Source organism: Oncorhynchus nerka, linkage group LG14, assembly GCF_034236695.1.
Source record: "Oncorhynchus nerka isolate Pitt River linkage group LG14, Oner_Uvic_2.0, whole genome shotgun sequence".
NCBI lineage: Eukaryota > Metazoa > Chordata > Actinopteri > Salmoniformes > Salmonidae > Oncorhynchus > Oncorhynchus nerka.
Window position 1 is genome coordinate 56,375,048 of NC_088409.1, and position 23,201 is coordinate 56,398,248.

General features: G+C 42.4%; 1 protein-coding gene across 1 annotated transcript; it reads left to right on the forward strand.

The window, feature by feature from the left end:
• The first annotated feature begins 201 nt into the window (after window positions 1-201).
• Window positions 202-22,227, forward strand: LOC115141455 (calmodulin-1). The gene is made up of 6 exons (XM_029680335.2): window positions 202-630; window positions 11,274-11,304; window positions 11,741-11,884; window positions 18,823-18,929; window positions 19,694-19,829; window positions 20,362-22,227. The coding sequence occupies exons 1-6, from the start codon at window positions 628-630 to the stop codon at window positions 20,388-20,390; spliced, it is 450 nt and encodes a 149-aa protein (XP_029536195.1). The 5' UTR covers window positions 202-627; the 3' UTR covers window positions 20,391-22,227.
• The last annotated feature ends 974 nt before the right edge of the window (window positions 22,228-23,201 follow it).

A 23,201-nucleotide genomic window follows, 5' to 3' on the forward strand; every position in this document is an offset into this window, starting at 1 on the left:
ACCAGCCAATTACAAAATCGGGTACTTTTCTAACCGTTTCTCTGGACCAATAAGGATCTGCGTTACATTGGCTTAGTTGAAGCTCATCTCATTACACCTCTGTGGTCATACTTGATCAAAAATAAGAGCTTGACAATGTATATCCATTTCAAATATTGTATGTTCACCGCTTCGATAGACTGAAATATGGGCGCGTCTGCTTATCGTCAAACAGAATCCTGCAGTATCTCTGCGCGATTCGTGCACGTAGTACAATGCCTTTGTTGTTTGATGAGTAACAGGGGACCGTGCTAGGCAATTTCAGTGAGTGCAGTGATCAATATAAAGCGAATAGATTATTATATTCTGACGCATTTGTGGTGTGCAGTTTTAAGATTGGCAGGTTCGTCGGAGGGGGGTGAAGAAAGATGTCACTTCGCGGAGCGATATAGTGCAAATGAGGCCACATCGTCAGTGACGCGGTCCCTAGTGTTTCCGGGCAACTTCGCAGAGAAGGGACTGAATACCTCTAGCGAATTGTTTTTCAGCACTAAACAACGATACATACGTTGGACACAGTTGTTTTGCCAGCCACGAGGGGGACGTTGACTATTTAGTCATTGAAATTGTCGAAGTGCGAAGAATAAAATGGTGAGTAATAGCCACCGTTTTGCTAGCTAGCTTGCTGCACTCATTCAACCCACAGACAAAGCCAAGCGTATGCTATCTCGCTAACATGCATTCGTATTGGGTTCGAGCAACGCCTATAGTTATAACGAGCTCGCTATCCGTAAACTAGCTAGCTAAATAAGGTGTGACTGAAAAAAGTTTTGTCGGTCTGGCAGCTCAACTGTTGATATCACCACCTGACCGGGCTGTTGGCTTGACGTTGGGATGCAATAACTTGCAGTTGGCCAAGCTCATACGGAGTTATGACAGACAATATAAGAACATGCTTGATTGTGGTCACGTATTCCTTGCCAATGCAAAACGTATGAGGCACTGATTAACGTTAGCCATGGTTAATTTAACATACTGTTAGCTAGTTAAGGTCATTGGTTTCGCTTATCGGGGTTGGGGGTACTAATGGTGAGTGGGCGTGGTGGTTAAGGCAGAAGCATAGCGCTGTTTGATGTAATAAAACCCAAACACACTGCTAATTGAATTAACTTAATCGGTAGTATTAGTTGGCTGCTTAGCTAGCCATCTAAATAATTGTTTTCATTCAACGTTAGCTATGTAGGCATGAGCCAGTTAATTTTTATTTTGCAATGAACAATGCCGAGATTGTACTGTCCCAAGGCAAGCTGATAGTTTGTGCGCAACAAGCGAACCTGTGTTGTCATGTTTCCAATTACATAGCTAGCTGGCAATATGATATAGCTAGTAATACTTGTTGCGCAAATTGAGATGGCAATAGCGATGCGATATTTGAGTCTTTCGTCATGGTGTTGCGTATTGCACCACCACGTTGATCCGCAGTCTGCTGTTCGTGAATGATCTTCGTTTGCCACCCCTTCTTTCTCGCCCCTCTACCACACGCATTCCTCCCCTCTGCATTGAACCACATGGTTGGTGCAGTATACTGACACGGGATCCGCAGTGCATGCTTCTGCAAAAAATGGGAGACACTAAAAGACCTTGTGACAAACGAAGGCTTGTCCTCCTATGCTCTGCTTTATCCCTCATAATTGCTGTTTTGCGGAACGAAAGGCCTTGGAGCTAAATCTATTATTCATGGTGGGTTTGTTTTGCACCAAAGGATAAGACACAATTGCAAATCTGAATATCTTGCCATCTGCCCCCAAAAATGAGGCAGCACCACTTTACCACCACAGTGAATATGGAATGAACAGCCTTTAACCAGGACTGTACATAATCGCACAGTATAGTAACGTTACATGGGATCTCAATACTGCTCAAATGCAACACTGTTTTCCTGAGCCATTTGGTGTTTGACACGGCCTTGTAAATGCTCCTCAACCACTGCTTGATTCCTCCACCCTCTGCATGGATAGAATGCGCTGCAGTCTGCTTGCTGCCCTTTCCTTCCCCCTCTCATCCTGATGACTCACTGAGATAGAGCAAAGCACTGTGTCCTAGGCTAAATTCTTTAACTGTAATGAACATGTGCAAAACACAGAATCATATGATTTTTAGTTGTTGTATTTTTGCCCCTTTTCGTGATATCCAATTGGCAGTTAGTCTTATCTTATTGCTGCAACTCCCCTACGGACTCGGGAGAGGCAACGGTCGAGAGCCATGTGTTCTCTGAAACGCGTCCCTGCCAAGCCCCACTTCTTGACACACTGCTCGCTTAACCCGTAGGCCAGAAGCACCAATGTGTCGGAGGAAACACTGTCTGTGTGCCCCTTTCTGTCGGCTACGTGCACACTAACCTGTTGTTTTGTGTGTGTGGGGGGGTCGCGCACACTTTCACTGGTATGCACACTTTCACTCAAGCAATAAACGATATATGTATGATGACGAAGACCCACAAAAAGCAACATAGGTGGTAATAGTCAGTGTGCTACATTGGCGACCCTGTTCGTGCCGCTCTAATTATAGCAGGCGTACTGAGGTGTATTTATACCCAACCCTCATCACACTTCCTCAGCCTGAAATATGCTGGTTGACTGACTCACAGGCCTGATAAGACCTCGTCCTCAACTGATGGTCTCAGACTTCGCTCGTTCTGATATTTCTTTATTTGAATGGATTATGTGTGTATTTATTTTTTGCTAGGTATTACTGCACCGTTGTAGCTAGAAACACAAGCATTTCCATGCACCTGCAAATCTGTGTATGAGACTAATAGACCTGGATTTGATTTGAAATGTTATGTTATGTACTAGATATAGGTCTAATTGGCAGGAAACCGCTAACCGGCCTGAAATTAGTGACCATGTTGACATACGCACAGTATTCCGGATAGTAGCTCATATCCTGCTTAAGGTCTTATTTGGGATAAGCTGTTTAGATGCACATTTTAATATCCCACTCACGAGTATCCCTGTATCCATGACTGAACAGAATATTCATATGGGTTAAATAGAATCCTAACAGAGATATGGACACTGATTGTAGGCCTATAACTTCTCACGTCTGGCTTTATATAATAAAGTGCATTCGGGAAGTATTCAAACCCTTGACTTTTTCCACATTTTGTTACGTTACAGCCTTATTCTAAAATTGATCGAATTGTTTCCCCTCAATCTACACACAATACTCCTTAATGACAAGGTGAAAACAGGTTTTTAGAAATTTTTGCAAATGTATTGAAAATAAAAAACAGAACTAGCTTATTTACATAGACTACCATTCAAAAGTTTGGATCACTTAGAAATGTCCTTGTTTTGAAAGAGAACCATTTTTTTGTTTGTTAAAATAACATAAAATTGATCAGAAATAAAGTGTAGACATTGTTAATGTTGTAAATGACTTATAGCTGGAAATGATAAGATTATTATTTTTTGTTTGATGGGTGTACAGAGGCCCATTATCAGCAACCATCACTCCTGTGTTCCACTGGCACGTTGTGTTAGCTAATCCAAGTTTGTCATTTTAAAAGGCTAATTGATCATTAGAAAACCATTTTGCAATTGTTAGCACAGCTGAAAACTATTTGTCTGATTAAAGAAGCAATAAAACTGGCCTTCTTTAGACTAGTTGAGTATCTGGAGCATCCAGCATTTGTGGGTTCAACTACAGGCTCAAAATGGCCAGAAACAAAGACCTTTCTTCTGAAACTCGTCAGTTTATTCTTGTTCTGAGAAATGAAGGCTATTCCATGTGAGAAATTACCAAGAAACTGAAGATCTCGTACAACGCTGTGTACTACTCCCTTCACAGAACAGTGCAAACTGGCTCTAACCAGAATAGAAAGAGGAGTGGTAGCACAACTGAGCAAGAGGACAAGTACATTTGAGTGTCTAATTTGAGAAACCGACGCCTCACAAGTTCTCAACTGGAAGCTTCATTAAATACTACCTGCAAAACACCAGTCTCAATGTCAACAGTGCAGAGTTGACTCCGGGATGCTGGCCTTCTAGGCAGAGTTGCAAAGAAAAGCCATATTTCAGACTGGCCAATAAAAAGAAAAGATTAAGACAGGCAAAAGAACAGACAGAGGAAGATGTGTTAGAAAGTGTTATGGACAGACAAATCAACGTTTGAGGTGTTTGGATCACAAAGAACATTTGTGAGATGCAGAAAAAATGAAAAGATGCTGGAGGAGTGCTTGACGCCATCTGTCAAGCATGGTCGAGGCAATGTGATGGTCTGGGGGTGCTTTAGTGTTGGTAAAGTGGGAGATTTGTACAGGGTTAAAGCCTTCCTCCTTCAAGATCCCCGTCACTCCATTTTGCAACGCCATGCAATACCCTGTGGACGGTACATAATTGGAGCTAATTTCCTCCTACAACAGGACAATGACCCAAAGCACAACTCCAAACTATGCAATAATTATTTAGGGAGGAAGCAGTCAGCTGGTATTCTGTCTATAATGGAGTGGCCAGCACAGTCACTGGATCTCAACCCTTGACCGTATGGTACGTAAGAAGTGCCCGTCAAGCCAATCCAACTTGTGGAAGGTGCTTCAGGAAGCATGGGGTGAAATCTCTTCAGATTACCTCAACAAATTGACAACTAGAATGTCAAAGGTCTGCAAGGCTGTAGTTGCTGCACATGGAGGAATCTTTGACGAAAGCAAAGTTTGAAGGGCACAATTACTATTTCAATTTAAAAAATCATTATTTTTAACCTTGTCAACGTCTTGGCTATATTTCATATATGTTTTCATGGAAAACAAGGACATTTCTAAGTGACCCCAAACTTTTGAACGGTTGTGTAAGTATTCAGACCTTTTTGCTATGATACTCAAAATTCCTTGAGATGTTTCTACAACTTGATTGGAGTCCACCTGTGGTAAATTCAATTGATTGGACTTGATTTGGAAAGGCACACACCTCTCTTTATAAAACATCCCACAGTTGACAGTGCATGTAAGAGCAAAAACCAAGCCATGAGGTCAAAGGAATTGTCTGTAGAGCTCCGAGACAGGATTGTGTTGAGGCACAGATCTGGGGAAGGGTACCAAAAAATGAAAGGAGTTTGGAACCACCAAAGCTGTGTTCAAATACCCATACTACATACTTAATGAGTATATACTACATACTATTAGTATACTGTAAACAGTAGCTTTTCAGTTGAGCGTACTAGAGCTTTGTCTGTCTACTGGAAGTTGATGCTGTTGCAATTCAACATCTTGCTAGCTTGTTAGCTAAACATTTTACGATTTCGGGTGTGTTCGTAAATTCAGTCTGGAGTGCCAGAGTGCGCTCTGGGTGTTCATAAATCCAGAGCGATGTCATTTTGTCTGTGTTTCACTCTTGGAGCATTCAGAGCGCACACTGGCCGAAGGGTAGGGTTGATCTGAGCGTTCAACAGCAGTCAATCACCCAAGCTATCTACTTCCAGACACAAATGAGAACACTTTACTCCGACTATTTTACTCACCCTATCAGAGCTGGTTATACAGAGCGTTAGTGACTAACTGTGCTGCTGGCAAAAAACATTTTTTTGCTGACACTGGCCATATTCAACGGGTGTTGAGCGTTCGTAAATTTAGCAGTTACTCTGTTCAAGAGTGCTCTAAAATCGGAGTAGATGGCCAGAATTAACAATGTCCATTGACATGCACAACGACAATACCACTTAGCTAAGAATGATGTGAATAATCAAGTCAAACGTTGCGTAGTTAGTTAATATACTGCTTGGCAAGTTCGAGGTATTAGTAACCAACTAACGTTAGGTAACTAGCTAACATACTGCTGTAATGCTTTGCCGTTCGTACGGCTAGCGTAACTAACAAATTGTCAACCAACATAACGTAACTAATTTTAAATCATTCCTTTATTACATTGCTCCAAATTTTCAGAACATTTGTCATAATTAGTTAAAGCAATGAATTTGTGCCTTCTCTCGTCGGATTTCGACTGCATAATTTCTAGGGCAAATAAATTATCACTCCCCCCCCCATTGATAACGATAATTATCACGATACTAATCATTGTTTAAAAGGTGCATATCTGCTTCAAACTCAAGAATGCCTGAACAAACTGTGGTTAGAGCGATGGGGCAGTAACTAAAAGGTTGCTATATCGAATCCCTGAGCTGACAAGGTAAACATCTGTCGTTCTACCCCTGAACAAAGCAGTTAACCCACTGTTCCCTGATAGGCCGTTATTGTAAATAAGTTGTTATTAACTGACTTGCCTAGTTAAAGGTTACATTTAAAAATATATATATTTGAGCAAAAAAATATATACTTAAAGCAAAATTGTTCCCTGTTTGCGGCCAGGGAGCACGTACCTGGGGTCAATTAAATTGATAAGCCTCTTGAAACCTTCCTCTTTGACTGTGTTAATTGGTAGCATGTCCTTAGCAATGCAATGCATAATAGCATTTGTGATGTCTTTTTGATGTTTGCTTGTAAGGGCATCAATGCTGTCAGTGTTGACTGTTTTGGGCAAACATCCCAAGATTGGCTGATGCTTGAGGGGCGTTTATCAATACCGTGGCGCAAACTCAAACTTCCTGCATGTTCCAAAGAGTGATTTTGCTTCAGATGTTGAAAAAGGTTTGTCGTACTACCAGACTTCGTTGCCACCTGTCTACGGCACAATTTGCACTGAATATTTGTCGGACTTCAAAAAGCCAAACCACTTCCAAATTACTGAAACAGTTTAACCCTTATCAATCATTTCTTTGTTGGAAGCTGCTCCTTCTCCATGGCTATCACTGCCACTGTTTTTGCCTACATCACTCATTTTTGGTGGTTAATAGTGGCTACTCCATAACTCAAGGTGCTAAGTGGTTTTTAGTGGGCTATACCTCTCCACGTGCATATTGTCACTTCTCCGCACGTTCCTGCTGCTCCTAGTTATTCTATATCGACATTATCGAAAATGAATCTAAATGTTTTTATATTGTTATTGAGGGAAGAATTTACCTCTAATTATTGATTTATCGAACAGCCCTAATATTTTCTGCCATTTTCTTCAAATCTGAAAATGTTGTGAAGCCATGCCCATTTTCTGATGAATTGCATTATGGTCCTTATAAGCACAGAATAGTGTACACTTCATGTATACTTCGTATTTTGGTGAATTTAGTACGACATACAGGACCTTTTGGCATACTATGACCAATAAGCATAATATATACTCAATTCACAAATACTGCGGTTAGTATGTGTATTCAAACTCAATTCTTCCTAGAGTTGCCCGCCCGGCCAAACTGAGTAATTGGGGGAGAAAGGCTTTTGTCAGGGAGGTGACAGAGTACCCGATGGTCACTCTGACAGAGCTCCAGAGTTCCTCTGTGAAGATGGTTGCCCTTCTGGAAGGTTCTCCCATCTCTGCAGCACTCCACCAATCAGATCTTTATGGTAGAGTGACCAGACGGAAGCCTCTCCTCAGTAAAAGGCACATGACAGCACATTTGGAATTGAGAAACAAGATTCTCTGGTCTGATGAAACCAAGATTGGACACTTTGGCCTGAATGCCAAGTGTCACGTCTGGAGGATACCTGGAACCATCCCTAAGGCAAAGCATGGTGGTGGCAGCATCATGCTGTGGGGATGTTTTTCAACGGCAGGGACTGGGAGACTAGTCAGGATTGAAGGACAGATGAAGGGAGCATAGTATTGCGAGATCCTTGATGAAAACCTGCTCCAGAGCCCTCAGGACCTCAGGCTGGTGCGAAGGTTCACCTTCCAACAAGACAATGACTGTAAGCAAACAGCCAAGACAACTCAGGAGTGGCTTTGGGGCAAATCTCAATGTCCTTGAGTGGCCCAGCCAGACCCGAGCTCAGACTTGAACCCGATCAAACATCTCTGAAGCTCCCCACCCAACCTGACTGCGCTTGAGTGGGTCTGCAGAGGAGGAGGAAAAACTCCCCAAATACAGGTGTGCCAAGCTTGTAGCGTTATCCCCAAGACTACTCGCTGTAATCACTGCCAAAGGTGCTTCAACAAAGTACTGAGTAAAGGGTCTGAATACTTATGTAAATGTCATTTCAGTTTTTTTTTTGTGTGTTTTTTTTAAGAACAAATTCTTATTTTCAATGACTGCCTAGGAACAGGGGTTCACCTCCTTGTTCAGGGGCAGAACGACATATTTTTACCTTGTCAGCTCGGGGATTCGATCTTGCAACCATTCGGTTACTAGTCCGATGCTCTATCCACTAGGCAACCTGTCGTGCAAAAATGTCTAAACCTGTTTTTGCTTGGTCATTATGGGGTATTGTGTGTACATTGATGCGGAAGGGGGAAACAATTTAATTATTTTGAGACTAAGGCTGTAACAAAATGTGGAAAAAGTCAAGGGGTCTGAATACTTTCTGAATGCAATGTATTAAACTGATCAAATTAACCATTGTATTTCTGTTCAAAATGTATCAAGACCCAAATGTGCCCAATTTGTTTATTAAGAACAACTGTGCACTCTCCTCAAACAATAACATTATTTCACTGTAATATCCTGGGAAATGTTCTTGTTACTTACAACCTGATGCTAATCGCATTCGCCTACGTTTGCGCAACTGTCCCGCAGGGGCCCACCAATCCTGAAGTTAATACTTAAAACGTTGCACATATACTACTGCTTCTAGTGGCCAAAATCTAAATTGCACCTGGGCTGGAATAATACATGATGGCCTTTCTCTTGCATTACAAAGATGATTGTATTATCTTTTACCAGATCTATTGTGTGTTATTCTCCTACATTCCTTTCCCATTTCCACAAACTTCAAAGGGTTTCCTTTCAAATGGTACCAATAATATGCATATCCTTGCTTTAGGGCCTGAGCTACAGGCAGTTAGATTTGGGTATGTGATTTTAGGTGAAAATTGAAAAAAAGGAGCCAGTCCTTAAATCAACTCCTGCAAATTATGCATTTCTTGCAGTAAAATTTATACAATAAATGTTAATTTTGACTCGAACAGGAGTGGAGAAATTGGTTTTCTTTCTTTCAGCATCTCTTGAGACATGTTATCTTGACACGTAGGCAAGCACACAGTATTTCAACCACATAAAATATGCAACTGAAGACATGCATTGTTTTCTCAACTTTTAATTTCCTTAGAATTGATCAAACTGATTACATTTTGCACAGGACCAATCGTTCCACTGTTTTGGAGTAATTGCGCCCCCCTCCCCCGGTCCCTAAACAAAACAGACAACTTTATTGGTGTTAACTAGATTACTAATGCATCCATTCTATGTAAGACATTATTCTGGTGAGCTCTACTGTGTTTAGTCTAGATACATGCACCTTCTCTTCTGTCACAGCCTAACTACAGTTGACAAACAAATGGCCTGCCAAATGTCAAATTATAAGCAGAAATTTAGGGGTGAAAGTGCAGAATATCAGCAAAATGAATTATGGTGGATCTAACTGTGGGGAGCCTACTTTTTTGAAGTGATTTGTTTGACAGATGAACTCAAGATCACTCAACACCCATGATATTTGGAACTGAGCCTGCGCAAACCACGAAAAACAACCGTAAACGGCATAAGATGTTTTACATGCCACAGTATCCTGTCTTAATATCGGCATATTTCTCAACCAGGACCGGATATGTTCATACAGTACCAGCCAAAAGTAAGGACAAACCTACTCGTTCCAGGGTTTCTCATTCTTTTCACTATTATTCTACAATGTAAACGTTTTTGTATAGACATCAAAACTATGAAATAACACATGGAATCATGTAGTAACCAAAAAAGTGTTTATCAAATCAACATATTTGAGATTCTTCAAAGTAGCCACCCTTTGCCTTGATGACAGCTTTGCACATGCTTGGCATTCTCTCAACCAGCTTCATGAGTCACCTGGAATGCATTTCAATTAACAGGTGTGCCTTGTTAAAAGTTCATTTGTGGAATTTCTTTCCTTAATGTGTTTGAGCCAATCAGTTGTGTTGTGACCAAGGTATAGGGCTATCTACTGGTATACAGTGTATATAGCCCTTTTTGGTTAAAAAAAAAACCAGTCCATATTATGGCAAGAACAGCTCAAATAAGCAAAGAGAAACGACGGTACATCATTACTTTAAGACATGAAGGTCAGTCAATCTGGAAAATTTCAAACATTGAAATGTTTTTCAAGAGTAGTCACAAAAACCTAGCGCTATGATGATCCTGGCTCTCATGAGGACCACCACAGGAAAGGAATACCCAGAGTTACCTCTGCTGCAGAGGATAAGTTCATTAGTTACCAGCCTCAGAAATTGCAGACCAAATAAATGCTTCAGAGTTCAAGTAACAGAAACATCTCAACAGTTCAGAGGAGACTGTGGGAATCAGGCCTTCATGGTCGAATTGCTGCAAAGAAACCACTACTAAAGGACACCAATAAGAGACTTGCTTGAGCTAAGAAACACGAGCAATGAACATTTAGACCGGTGGGAATCTATCCAAATTTGAGTCCTTTTGAGATGCAGAGTAGGTAAACGGATGATCTCCGCGTGTGTGGTGCCCACCGTGAAGCATGGAGGTGTGGGTGTGCTTTGCTGGTGACACTTGGGATTTATTTAGAATTCAAGGCACAATTAACCAGCATGGCTCATCTGCAGCGATATGCCATCCCATCTGGTTTGCGCTTAGTCCCATCATTTTGTTTTTCAACAGGACTATGACCCAACCTCCAGGCTGTGTAAGGGCTATTTGACCAAGGAGAGTGATGGAGTGCTGCATCAGATGACCTGGCCTCCAAAATCACCCGACATCAACCCAATTGAGATGGTTTGGGATGAGTTGGACCACGGAGTGAAGAAAAATCAGCCAACAAGTTTTCAGCATATGTGGGAACTCCTTCAAGACTATTGGAAAAGCATTCCGGGTGCAGCTGGTTGAGAGAAATTATTCTACTGTAGAAAATAGTAAAAATAAAGAAGCTCTTGAGTCTGTGTGTCCAGACTTTTTAAAATGGTACTGTATGCGTCAACTCAAACAGAATACTTGAGTATCCCGAATAATAATGGTATAACGGTGTGCATGTAAACATGTGTAGGAACAACATTATGCTACTCCTGTGAGCACTGAGGTTATAGGGGTGAAAGTATCACTGTCATTTCATCTGGTCTCATGCGAATCCAGTGGGCAGGTATGGTTACACACAGGAGTAAAAGAGCAGCCATTAGGTGATTGTGGCTTAATTTACCTCAGGCTATAATATGTTTGGGGCCGTGGACAACTCTCACTCTTGCTTCCTCTCGTCTTCACAGGCTGACCAACTGACTGAGGAGCAGATTGCTGGTAAGTACAATCCCTAACCCTGAACAGTGAGGTTCTGTCCTTTCAAAGCTCTTCAATCCAATCCCAGTTAGTCAAAGTGATTTGAGTTCCTGTTGGTTGGCCAGATAGTGTGGGTGCTTAGTCATGGATCCTCATGGTAGTGGCCAACATTTAGGCTACTCTGCCTGTTAGTTTGTACTGCTGCTGCTAATCTTGTACCTACCATTCTTAGTAAGAGGTGTTTTTTTTCTCCTTTTTCTTCATCTGCACAGATCTAAAAATTGGGTGAAATCAGTATGTTGAACGCATCCTGGGAATTTGCCCTTAGCTGTCCAGTTCTCTCACATCAGTGCAGATGAAGGAAAGGAGACGAGGATAGAAAGACCATGTAGACTATTGACATAGCCAATATAGGCATTTCCACCAATCCCACACTGTTCCCTGTTTGCTTATTCAGAGTTCAAGGAGGCCTTCTCACTGTTCGACAAGGACGGCGATGGCACCATCACCACCAAGGAGCTGGGCACTGTCATGCGCTCTCTGGGACAAAACCCTACTGAGGCAGAGCTACAGGACATGATCAACGAGGTGGACGCCGATGGTAAGATTAGAGAGATGTGTACAATGACACACACTGACGTGCTGACACGCATGCACAAGTATGGTCAGAACCTAACAAGGCTGACCCCTTTCACATAGTGGATGAATGGTGACACACACACTGCATAATTACTGGCCCTTAACCTGTTACTCCTACCCCCTACTTTTTCTAACATTCTGTTAAAAATCGCGCAACATTTCAGCGCCCTGCTACTCAGGCCAGGAATATAGTATATGCATATGATTAGTATGTGTGGATAGAAAACACTCAGACGTTTATAAAACTGGTTAAATCACGGCTGTGACTATAACAGAACGTGCGTTTCATCGAAAAGTGCAGGAAAATCTGATCACTGAAAATGGAAAAATATATCAATGCGCCACTTGCATGTATTGTCTATGGGAAAGCAAATTACCTGGAGGCGAGATTGCAATTCCTACAGCTTCCACACGATGTCAACAGTCTTGTCATTTGCCTACGATTTGTTTCTTGGTCAAACGAAGAAGAGGCAGCCCATTTCTTCAGGTCTCGGACCGGATATTTTGGTTGAGATTTACCCGGACATTATTTCCAGATGTACCCCTATAGAATATACTTCGTCTCGTGATCAATTTGATCGCTTATTAACGTTTACTAATACCTAAAGTTGCATTACAAAAGTATTTCGAAGTGTTTTGTGAAAGTTTATCGTCGACTTTTTTCATTTTAATAAATGACGTTACGTTATAAGACGCTATTTTTTTCCGTTTATCACACAGTCTTCATAGATCGATATCTAGGCTATATATGGACCGATTTAATCGAAAAAAAGACTCAATAGTGATTATGGGACATCTAGGAGTGCCAACAAAGAAGATGGTCAAAGGTAATGAATGTTTTATATTTTATTTGTGCGGTTTGTGTAGCGCCGACTATGCTAATTATTTTGTTTACGTCCCCTGCGGGTCTTTTGGGGTGTTACATGCTATCAGATAATAGCTTCTCATGCTTTCGCCGAAAAGCATTTTAAAAATCTGACTTGTTGCCTGGATTCACAACGAGTGTAGCTTTAATTCAATACCCTGCATGTGTATTTTAATGAACGTTTGAGTTTTAACTAGTACTATTAGCATTTAGCGTAGCGCATTTCCAGATGTCTAGATGGGACGCCTGCGTGTCAGGTAGGAGCAAGAGGTTAACCGCTAGGCTACCTGCTGTCCGACCTGGATGGCACCATGGCTCTGGTTTCATGGTGGATCGCATTTCAACCATCCATCGTTTCCAACCACAACAAAGGCTCACCCATAGAGTTGGAGGACTCTAGATGGATAAAACCCATTTTTGGCATGGACATAGAGCTCGCCAGCTTGTAGTCCTAAAACTAGAAATTACTTACCTTTTTGGTTCGCTCAGCCAGTCTATGGTGGAAATGAATGGGGTTTTGGGATAAATGCAGATAATAAGGTCAACACAGGCTTAGGGGATCTTATACATTTTCCTCAGTCAGTTAACATGACAGTAAAAAATTTGAAGCCTGTATGTGCTTGTTTTTGATTACATAAATGCTTCCAAATTCACAAAAGGTGAATGATGATTCTCATAAATAAAGGTAAAGTTTTTTTTTTTAACTAGACAAGTTGTTGTGTATTGATATTCTAGTTTTGTCCCTTTAGGGCACCTGTAACCCCCCCCCTTGCTTACCTACGTTGAAGTGCTTGGAATGTTCTTCCTGTGAAATGCATTTAACAATGCCCACGTTAATTTCTACTCCCGTCTCATGTCCTGTTAGTTGTATAAGTAATACAGTGTGCTATACAACAACTGGCGACGAGGAAGAAACGTTCTCACGTTTGTGCTCATCTTTGGCAGAAAGTCTGAGGTAAATTTGTATTATTTTTTTTTCGCCGTAGAAAGACGCAAACAAAACGCGGAGCTAGCCAGTCGAGTGATGCTAGTCACGGCAACGAGAGCCTCGAGGGATATGAAGAGTTTTGCTGCGGGAGAAAGTGAAGTCTGAGTGAGTTAAAAGAAATAAAAGGGGTCTGGGACCATCTGAAAAGTGTGAGAAAGAAAAATAAACCGAAAATGTCTGCATTGATTGGAAATATAGGAACATTTGAATCTGTGGAACAATGGAGTTCTTACACAGAACGTTGGAGTTCTTTGTGTTGGCAAATGGAATTAAAGCAGAAGTTGTTGTGCCAACATTTTTTGACTGTTATGGGAGGAAAAACATTCAATCTACTGCGCAGCCAAGTAATGCCTGTAAAACAAGGTGATAAAGCATATGATGAAATTGTGGCTACCTTAAAAGGACATTATTCTCCCAAACCACTGATAATCGCAGAGAGATTCTGGTTTCATAAGAGAAATCAAGATGAGAGGGAATCAATCTCACAGTTTGTGGCTGTATTGAAACAACTTATCTGAACACTGTAAATTTGGGAGATCAATGAGTGACACTATACGTGATAGGTTAGTGTGTGGCATGCGCAGCGAGGCAATCCAGAAACGCCTTTTTGACTGAGAGTGACTTAACATTGCAGAGAGCAATAGAAGTGAGTACGTCAATGGAAATGGCAAATAAAGACGCACAACAGCTAAGTGCTTCGACTAAAGTGCATAAGGTGTCTACGTGGTTAAAAAACAAGGCAGGAGGTGGGAAGCCATGCTGTCGCTGTGGGAAACCAGGTCACCAAGCAGAGGAGTGTTGGTGCAAAGACTTACACTGCAGAAGTTGTGGAAAAATGGGTCACATTGAACGTGCAGAGAAAAACAAAAAGACACAATCAAACAAAAGTACTGAACAAAGGAAAAGGGACTTCAGGAAGTTCAAAAAGAGTGCATAAAATGAAGGGGGAGAATCTTTGCATGTTATGTCGATTTCAGACAATGGATACGGCTAATGGGTGACACCGCTACTGGATGGAAACGCAGTACGGATGCAAGTGGACACTGGAGCAGCCATATCTTTGCTGTCTGAGGCTGTATACAAGGAGAAACTACATCCCCTTACACTACAGCCCACAAAGATGACGCTGAAAACACACACTGGTGAGATTGTTCCAGTGAGAGGAAGCGTGATTGTTACAGTGGAGCACAACAAACAAGGTAAAGCTACCACTCTACATTGTGAAAGGCAACCATCCAGCATTGCTAGGACTCACATGGCTGGAAAAGATCAAATTCAACTGGCAGGAAATTCACATGGTTGCAAAAGAGAACACAAACCTACAAGGGATATTGAGGAAACACGCGGATGTGTTCAAAGGAGAACTTGGCAGTATGAAGGACATAACAGTTAAACTGACAGTGAAACCAGACAGCAAGCCAAAAATGCTTCAATGCTAGACCTGTCCCATACGCCATAAAACCAGATGTTGAAATTGAGCTAAACAGACTAGTCGAGAGTGGAGTCTTGGCTCCAGGGAATGTTAGTGAATGGGCTACACCCATTGTTCCAGTCATGAAAAAAGATGGATCACTCAGACTGACTCTGTGGTGATTTCAAAGTCACCATTAACCCAGTCTTGACTGCTGAAAAATATCCACTACCCCTCATTGACAACCTATTTTCTGGTTTAGCTGGAGGACAAACATTCAGTAAGATAGGCCTGACATAAGTCTACATCTACAGATGCATGTGGACCAAGAGTCACAAGAACTGTTGACCATAGTGACTCACAAAGGACTGTACAGGTACTGGAGGCTTCCTTTTGGAATCACCTCAGCTCCGGCCTTGTTTCAGTGAGCTATGGACCAGATACTGAGCGGGCTCACTGGGGTCCAATGTTACCTCGATCTACTCATGACCGGCAAAGACGAGCAGGAGCACCTGAGAAACCTGAACGCTACACTACAGATATTGGAGGCGTACGGTTTGAGGGTCCAGAAGGACACCTGCAAGTTTTTCCGGCCTTCTGTTGAGTACCTGGGCCACGTCATCGACAGTTCGGGGCTCCACAAGGCGCCATTGAAGGTGAAGGCCGTTGCGGAAGCTCCATCCCCACAGAACGCGAGTCAGCTGAGATCATTCTTAGGACTACTGACATACTACGCAAAGTGTGTGCCAAACCTAGCTAACATGTTAAAGCCACTGCATGAACTTTTGAACAAAACCAAACAGTGGGAGCGGACAGACAGATGTGAGGAGGCCTTCAAGAAAGTGAAAACGGCCTTAGCTCAGTCAGAGGCGCTAACCCACTTCGACCCCAACTTGCCATTACAGTTGGCATGTGGTGCATCGCCTTATGGCGTTGGTGCAGTTGTCTCTCACATCATGCCATCAGGTGAAGAAAGGCCAATTGCTTTCGCATCACGGACCTTAAGTAAAGCCGAGAGCAATTATGCACAGAGCGTGAAGCACTCGCCATTGTGTTTGGAGTTTTTCATCAGTTTCTGTTTGGCCGACGATTCACACTGCTGACGGACCATAGACCCCTCACCTCAATCTTTGGTCTCCACACCGGCATTCCGTTGTGTGCAGCCAACCGCATGCAGCGATGGGCGTTATTGTTATCTGCTCACCAGTAACGATATCAAGTACAGAAGTTCTGAGCAGCACTGCAATGCAGACGGCCTCTCAAGTCTTCCCTTACCTGTCGCACACACTGAGCACTCCCAGGCTGAAATCTTCTACTCCAAGGAAGTGACAACTCTCCAGTTACATTTGTCCAAGTGAAAAGGTTCACTCACACTGATCCAGTGATGTCTGAGGTCGTGGACATTGTCACTCGTGGAAAAGAAGTAGAGATGTCGGACAGCCTACAACCTTAGTGAGGAGAAACGAGCTCACCGTTCAGTTTGGATGCTTGCTATGGGGTTTTCGAGTCACCGCTGCCACTGAGAAGGCAGGTGCTTGAGGAACTCCATTCAGGGCACTGTGGCATGGTGCGAATGAAGGAGATTGCACGCAGCTACTTTTGGTGGCCAGGTCTGTGCGCAGCTATCGAAGACCAGGTCAAGTCATGTTCTGCATGTCAAAAGATGAACATGCCTCAGCTAGCGCCACCACCCATGGGACATCCCAGAGGAGCCTTGGCAGCGAGTCCACATAGACTATGCAGGCCCACTGGAGGATCGTATGTTCTTAGTCGTAGTTGACGCACACAGCAAATGGCCTGAGGTCAGTGATGGAGAGCACCTCAGCGGAGAGAACCATCGAAGAGCTACGGTCAATCTTCAGTCGCTTCGGCTTGCCAACGCAACTCGTTAGTGATAATGGCCCCCAACTGGTGTCTGAAGAGTTCTGGTCATTCATGGAAGCAAATTAAATTTAACACCTCAAGTCAGCGCCGTATCACCCTGCAACGAACGGCCTCGCTGAAAGGTTTGTCCAAGCGATGAAGCAGGCTTTAAAATCATCACAAGGGAATGGCTCCCTCAATAGGCGTCTAAACACCTTCCTGTTAACCTACAGAAAAACTCCCCCACGCTACAATCAAAGTGGCACCTGCGTCAGCCATGATGAAAAGACAGCTTGCACGTGACTCGACCTCCAAAGACGAAACGGGTTGTACAGACACAACAGCGAGCACAGGTGGAGAGACTGAGCAAAGCAAAAGACAGAAGCTTCATGGCTGGAGAGCGAGTTCTTGCTCGGAACTACTGCAAAGGTCCAAAGTGGATACCAGCCACAGTGGTCGCACAAACAGGGCCTGTGTCCTACACAGTTCACACACCGGAAAACATCATCTGGAGGAGACACGTGGATCAACTGTTGCCAGGAACCAACCTCAGAGATGACTCATGTCAAGCGACAAACCAGGATCAGCTACTGGAGACTTACCATGACTACGAGCCATCACCTGAACATCCACTGCAGCAACCTACAAATGTGGAAAGTGCTCCAGTCTCCAGAGTGCATACGCAGGGTACTGTTGCACCCCCGTCTGGGCATACACCATCACCACTCAGACTCAGAGATAATGAGACTGTAGACTCGCCTGTACGTCGTCATTACCCTGCAAGAGAAAGACGACCCTCTGACAGGTTGACTATTTATTTCAGACTAACCTCAGACATTGGGGCAGAATACACCCCAGGGTTAAGTCTGGGGACTGAGGTCGTCTACCCTCTTTCCCTAGTTTGGAAAAAGTTATTCTGAAAAGTTCATTTATTTACATTAGGAGAACTTATGTTAAAAAGAAAACACTAGGCAAAACAGGGAATATTTACTTTTTCCTTATGAGTCATCAAAGGTAAAGGGGGAGGAATATGTTGTGTATTGATATTCTAGTTTTGTCCCTTTAGGTCACCTGTATCCCCCCCTAGCTTACCTACATTGAAATGCTTGGAATGTTCTTCCTTTGAAACGCATTAAGCAATGCCCACGTTCATTTTTACTCATGTCCTGTCCTTATATTAGTTGTATAAGTAATACAGTGTGCTATACAACACAAGTCAGTTAAGACTTACTCCGGCCAAAACCTGGACGACGCAAGGCCAATTGTGCGCCGCCCTATGGGCACTCCCAATCACGGCTGGATGTGATTCAGCCTGGATTCGAAACCGGGGACTATAGTGATGCCATTGAGGGCTTCCACCATTTTTAAAGTAGTCAACTGGGTGGGAATTCCATATGTGTTATGGAATGATCACATGATTCCATCAAGAGGGATCAGTCAATGAATTATACTCATGAGCAAACATTCCATAACTGTCGGTGGCAGTAAATCAGCAACCTTTGCTTTTATATCTGTTCAAACAACACATCTAGGCAGTAGTTTGCAACCTTTGTTTGTTTGCCAACTCATAGACTTAATTGAAGAAGAAAATGGATTACTTAGAAATGGAGATTACCTCAATGGTGCTGCCCGTGTACTCCGATGCCAAGATGATATCTCTCTTTGGGCGCATTCCAGAATGTACTGACAAAAATTTCAACACAGCTCATTATGAAATAAAGTGTGTGTGTGTGTGCACAAACATAAAATGAAGATTGTCTTGTTCGTCCTTAGGTAATGGGACAATCGACTTCCCAGAGTTCCTGACAATGATGGCGAGGAAGATGAAGGACACAGACAGCGAGGAGGAGATCAGAGAAGCCTTCAGAGTCTTTGATAAGGTACGTATGCTCCACACCGTCCCCTTTGATTGTTGTACTCCGTCAATTGGAAATGTGCTTAGTGTTTTGAGCCATTATGATTGTCTGTTTTAGATTTTTGTGCTTAGAATTGTGGAAATGTATCACATACTTGTGAAAATTGCACCAAAGTGATTGAACAAAAACAAACATCATGTTCTGAGAATGTGACGTTAAATGTTGAAAGTGGGATGGACTACTGCGCCTCTGCCATCCTGATGTTATGTAATCCAGTGTTTGTCGTCATCGTTATGTCTTAACTGTGTTGCTGAGAGAAGGGCTTTGTCTGTTGGGAGCGGAGTATAACGTTACCCACATGCAGGATGGGGGATTATTGCAGTGCAGAAATCTGAGTCACAAGCTAATGGGGAGTGCTCATTGCCTGGGCTTATATTGCTCCGTGCAGCCTGGAATAATGCAACCCCTTTTTAAACAGAGCCATGTGATTTTGGGTGTGTGTGGACTGAACTTTAGTGTGTATTGCGGTTGGTGGTTTCCACCCTCATTGACGGATCGGATGTGACTGGTGTGATTGTGTCAGGCATTGTTTTTGTTGGACATTTGTGCAACAGTCCTGAAGGGCCTTGGTTACTGCTACAATGCCAGTTTGCTAGGGAAGATGGACATGTCACTGATCGTTCTGATAGAAAATCCTTGTTTAAACCTGTCAGAATGAGATCAGGTCAAAGTACTGTATGTAAGAGCCTTCTCTCTTTTCCTATTGAATGAGCCTGTTCTCCCTGTAGGATGGGAATGGCTACATCAGTGCGGCAGAGCTGCGCCACGTCATGACCAACCTCGGGGAGAAGCTCACAGACGAGGAGGTGGACGAGATGATCCGCGAGGCCGACATTGACGGAGACGGACAGGTCAACTATGAAGGTGAGCTCAACGTCCTTCCCCTCTCCCATTCGTGCGTTTGCAGATATAAAGGAAACGGATAGGTGGAAGCTCCCCGTAGCCTGTTGCAAGCCAAGGTGGTGCTAAATATCACCGTATTTCTAAGACTTTTCTGGTACCTTCCGATCTGCGAAAACGAGAGGGCTAAAGATTCTCTTAAAACCTCCACTTCCTCGTCCTCCTTTTTCCTCCTCTCTCTCCCTCTTCCTGCTCCTCCTCTCAGATCTACTGTGAGTTCACTGAAGTTTGTGTCTTTCCACTGTTGCCCCTGTCAGTTGTGCCTTATTTCTCTTTGCTTTGATGCTGAAAGTAAAGGCAATAAAAGGAGTTATCCATAACAATCTTAATGAATCACTGCTCATTGAATTCAAAATAGTATTGAAGACCTCGATTCCTCATGTTACTTTGTTCCAATAATCTTATTAATGTGCCATAATCATTGTTAACAGAATGCCCTTTATTCTTGTGGATTTCTTCTCATTTTTTTCTCTCCCTGTTTTGTTCTGCCTTGCAGAGTTTGTGCAGATGATGACAGCCAAGTGAAGTAGACTGTGCTCTCACACATTTCTCTCTTACATTGCTTGTCCTCCTAAGATCACGCTGTCTTTAAGAAAACAAAACAATAATCAAGCCAAAATGTAAAACTTAAAAATGATTCAATGTACAAAATTATTTAATAAAAAACAAATCCACGTACTTCTAGGGTATCTGTTTTAAGAGTAACTGCAGATGAATCCCTAACAGAAGTTAATGGACCAAGCTTTAACGAGGCATGAGGCCCTTACTCCAGAGTAAGATCCTTGGGAGTCTCCCAGATGCCGAAGAAATTTGAGGAAAGGGCAACACGGACGAGGGATAGGAATCCATGCCCCCCTCCTCCCTTGCCCTCAGAACAGCTTCAATTCGTCGGGCATGGACTCTACAAGGTGTCAAGCGTTCCATAGGGATGCTGGCCCATGTTGACTCCAATGCTTCCCATAGTTGTCAAGTTGGCTGGATGTCCTTTGGGTGGTGGACCATGGTTGATGCACACCGGAGCGTGAAAATCTCAGCAGTATTGCAGTTCTTGACATACTCAAACTGGTGCGCCTGGCACCTACTACCATACCCCCTTCAAAGGCACTTGCATCTTTTGTTTTGCCCTCTGAATAGCACACATACACAATCCATGTCTCAAGGCTTATTTTTTATTTTTTTTAACCTGTCTCTTCCCCTTTAACAACTTGCATCAATAAGGGATCATATAATTCACCTGGTCAGTCTATATCATGGAAAGAGCAGGTGTCCCTAATGTTTTGTACTTTCGGTGTGTAATATACACATGTATGTAAAAATGCTAACAGTTGGTGCAAGAATTAGTGGGAAAGGTTGCTTTGGTGCTCTGTTGAGGAGAGAATTCACCCATTCCTAAGGGGTTGTGGGGAGTTGATAGAAAAGCACTGGTTGATTGGTTGGTTTTCATTGTGTTCTGCATTGTTTTGGCAGGCTGTTGTCTTTCGTTCTCAAACAAGGCTTTTAATTTCCCAGCACCACTGACCTATGGCATAGGAGTACCGAGATGTACAGTTTCAGAATGTTGATTATGGTAGCACACTTTGAGAGCATTGCTGTGAAGATATTCTATCTTTCATATATCCTGATACAAATATGAATGTCATGCTTTTTAAATGTATGTTATCAAACGTTAACGTATAAATTAATTACACATTTTGGTCACCCAAATATATATATATTAGTGTATCGTAAACTTTGCATGACTTATTGTTGATATAGAATGACCTGTGAAATGTTTTGAAATGTGCCATAATACTCTAAAGCCTCAACCTGGCAAGAACTTAGTAAATTAGAACATATTATGAATATACAGTATAAGCTATATACAGTACATACCTATTTGCACTTTGGTGTAAACCGTATATTTGAACATGTTCTGTAAAAAAGACAATGTTGCTGCTGCTAGAACAACTCATTTGTCTCTTGCTCCTGTGGATTTGTTAGATCCTCATGTTGTCGTAAAGTGTTCACATCTTTTATCCGTGCTCCGCTTGCTGTTCTGCTGAACAGAGTATATATTCACTAATATATTTATTTTTGTCAGTGAGTTGAAAAACTAAATCAGTTTGACGGGTATAAATTAGGGGTTGCATTTTTTATTATTTGGGGTTGAGTGAAAGGAATGCTAGGAGAGGTACTGAATCGTTGCGTGAAAGACAACTTGTGGACAAACTATCTGGCTAGCTTTTACTGGTTGGTTAACTTTGATCTACAGGTTGGAAAAGACACATGGTTAAGGACTGTTAAACCTCTGGAGGTAGTGTACAAATTTAAAGATGTGAAATATTAATGTTTGCCATGAATAAATACATTTACTGAACTTCAATGAGTGTCTCCTTGTCCTGCATAATACTTCATACGCAATTTTTATTATTATTATTTTTTTAAAGGTAACTTTAGCATTTTAGTTATTTGGACTGTGGAAGAAACTTCAACTCCATTCAGTTAGTGTGTGTACACCCTTTGAGATTGGGTAAGAGAAAGTCACCCTGGCCTCCGTAAGAGGAGCTATATTTGGTGGCTCATGGGATTGCCACAGGAGCCTTTGGTAATCCGGGTCAGTCAGGTTCATGACATCTCACCCCTGTAACTCCAAATGCCTCCCAAGTTTGACCCACACATGCTTCTGCGGTGACAGGCAGGGACAGCCAATGGAATCAATCATATCTGCAGCCTGTTGAATGTGATTTGGGTGTTGGCTAATATATTATCTTGTGTTATAGTACAGTAAGTAGCTCAGGTACATTTAATTAGGAATCTGAGGAGCTCCACTCAGCTGGAAAGCTATAACCCCCTTTACTGTACGTCAACTGCCTATGATTGATTGTCTAAATATAATATATGGCAGTTGTATATAACACATGATCATAACTGGGCAAGGCGCCTGTGTAAGAGCAGTTAACTACAATTTATGTAGAGATATTACATTACTGCACTAGTACTACAATAACTTTGCTGATATTTAGGAGCAAACTTGTTCTTCAAGCGTGTTCTGTGAATTTACAAAGTACAAGGTTGTATTAGTGCCTCCCCTACTGGTAGAAGAGAATAGCCTCTGTTATATGATATGCTTACAACTATAGCAGACCGGAAGGAACCAAATAACCAACAAGTCGCTGGATCGAACCGAGCCAACAAGATGTAATAATAAACACAAAATTTTTACTTTTTACTGCCATCTAGTGTTAGTGCACAAGTATAATTGTTTGATCTCTCCTGATGACCTAGATAGAATCATGTGATCTCTTCCATAACACATAGGAAGTCCCACCCAGTTGGCGCTTTCACCATTTTAAAGTA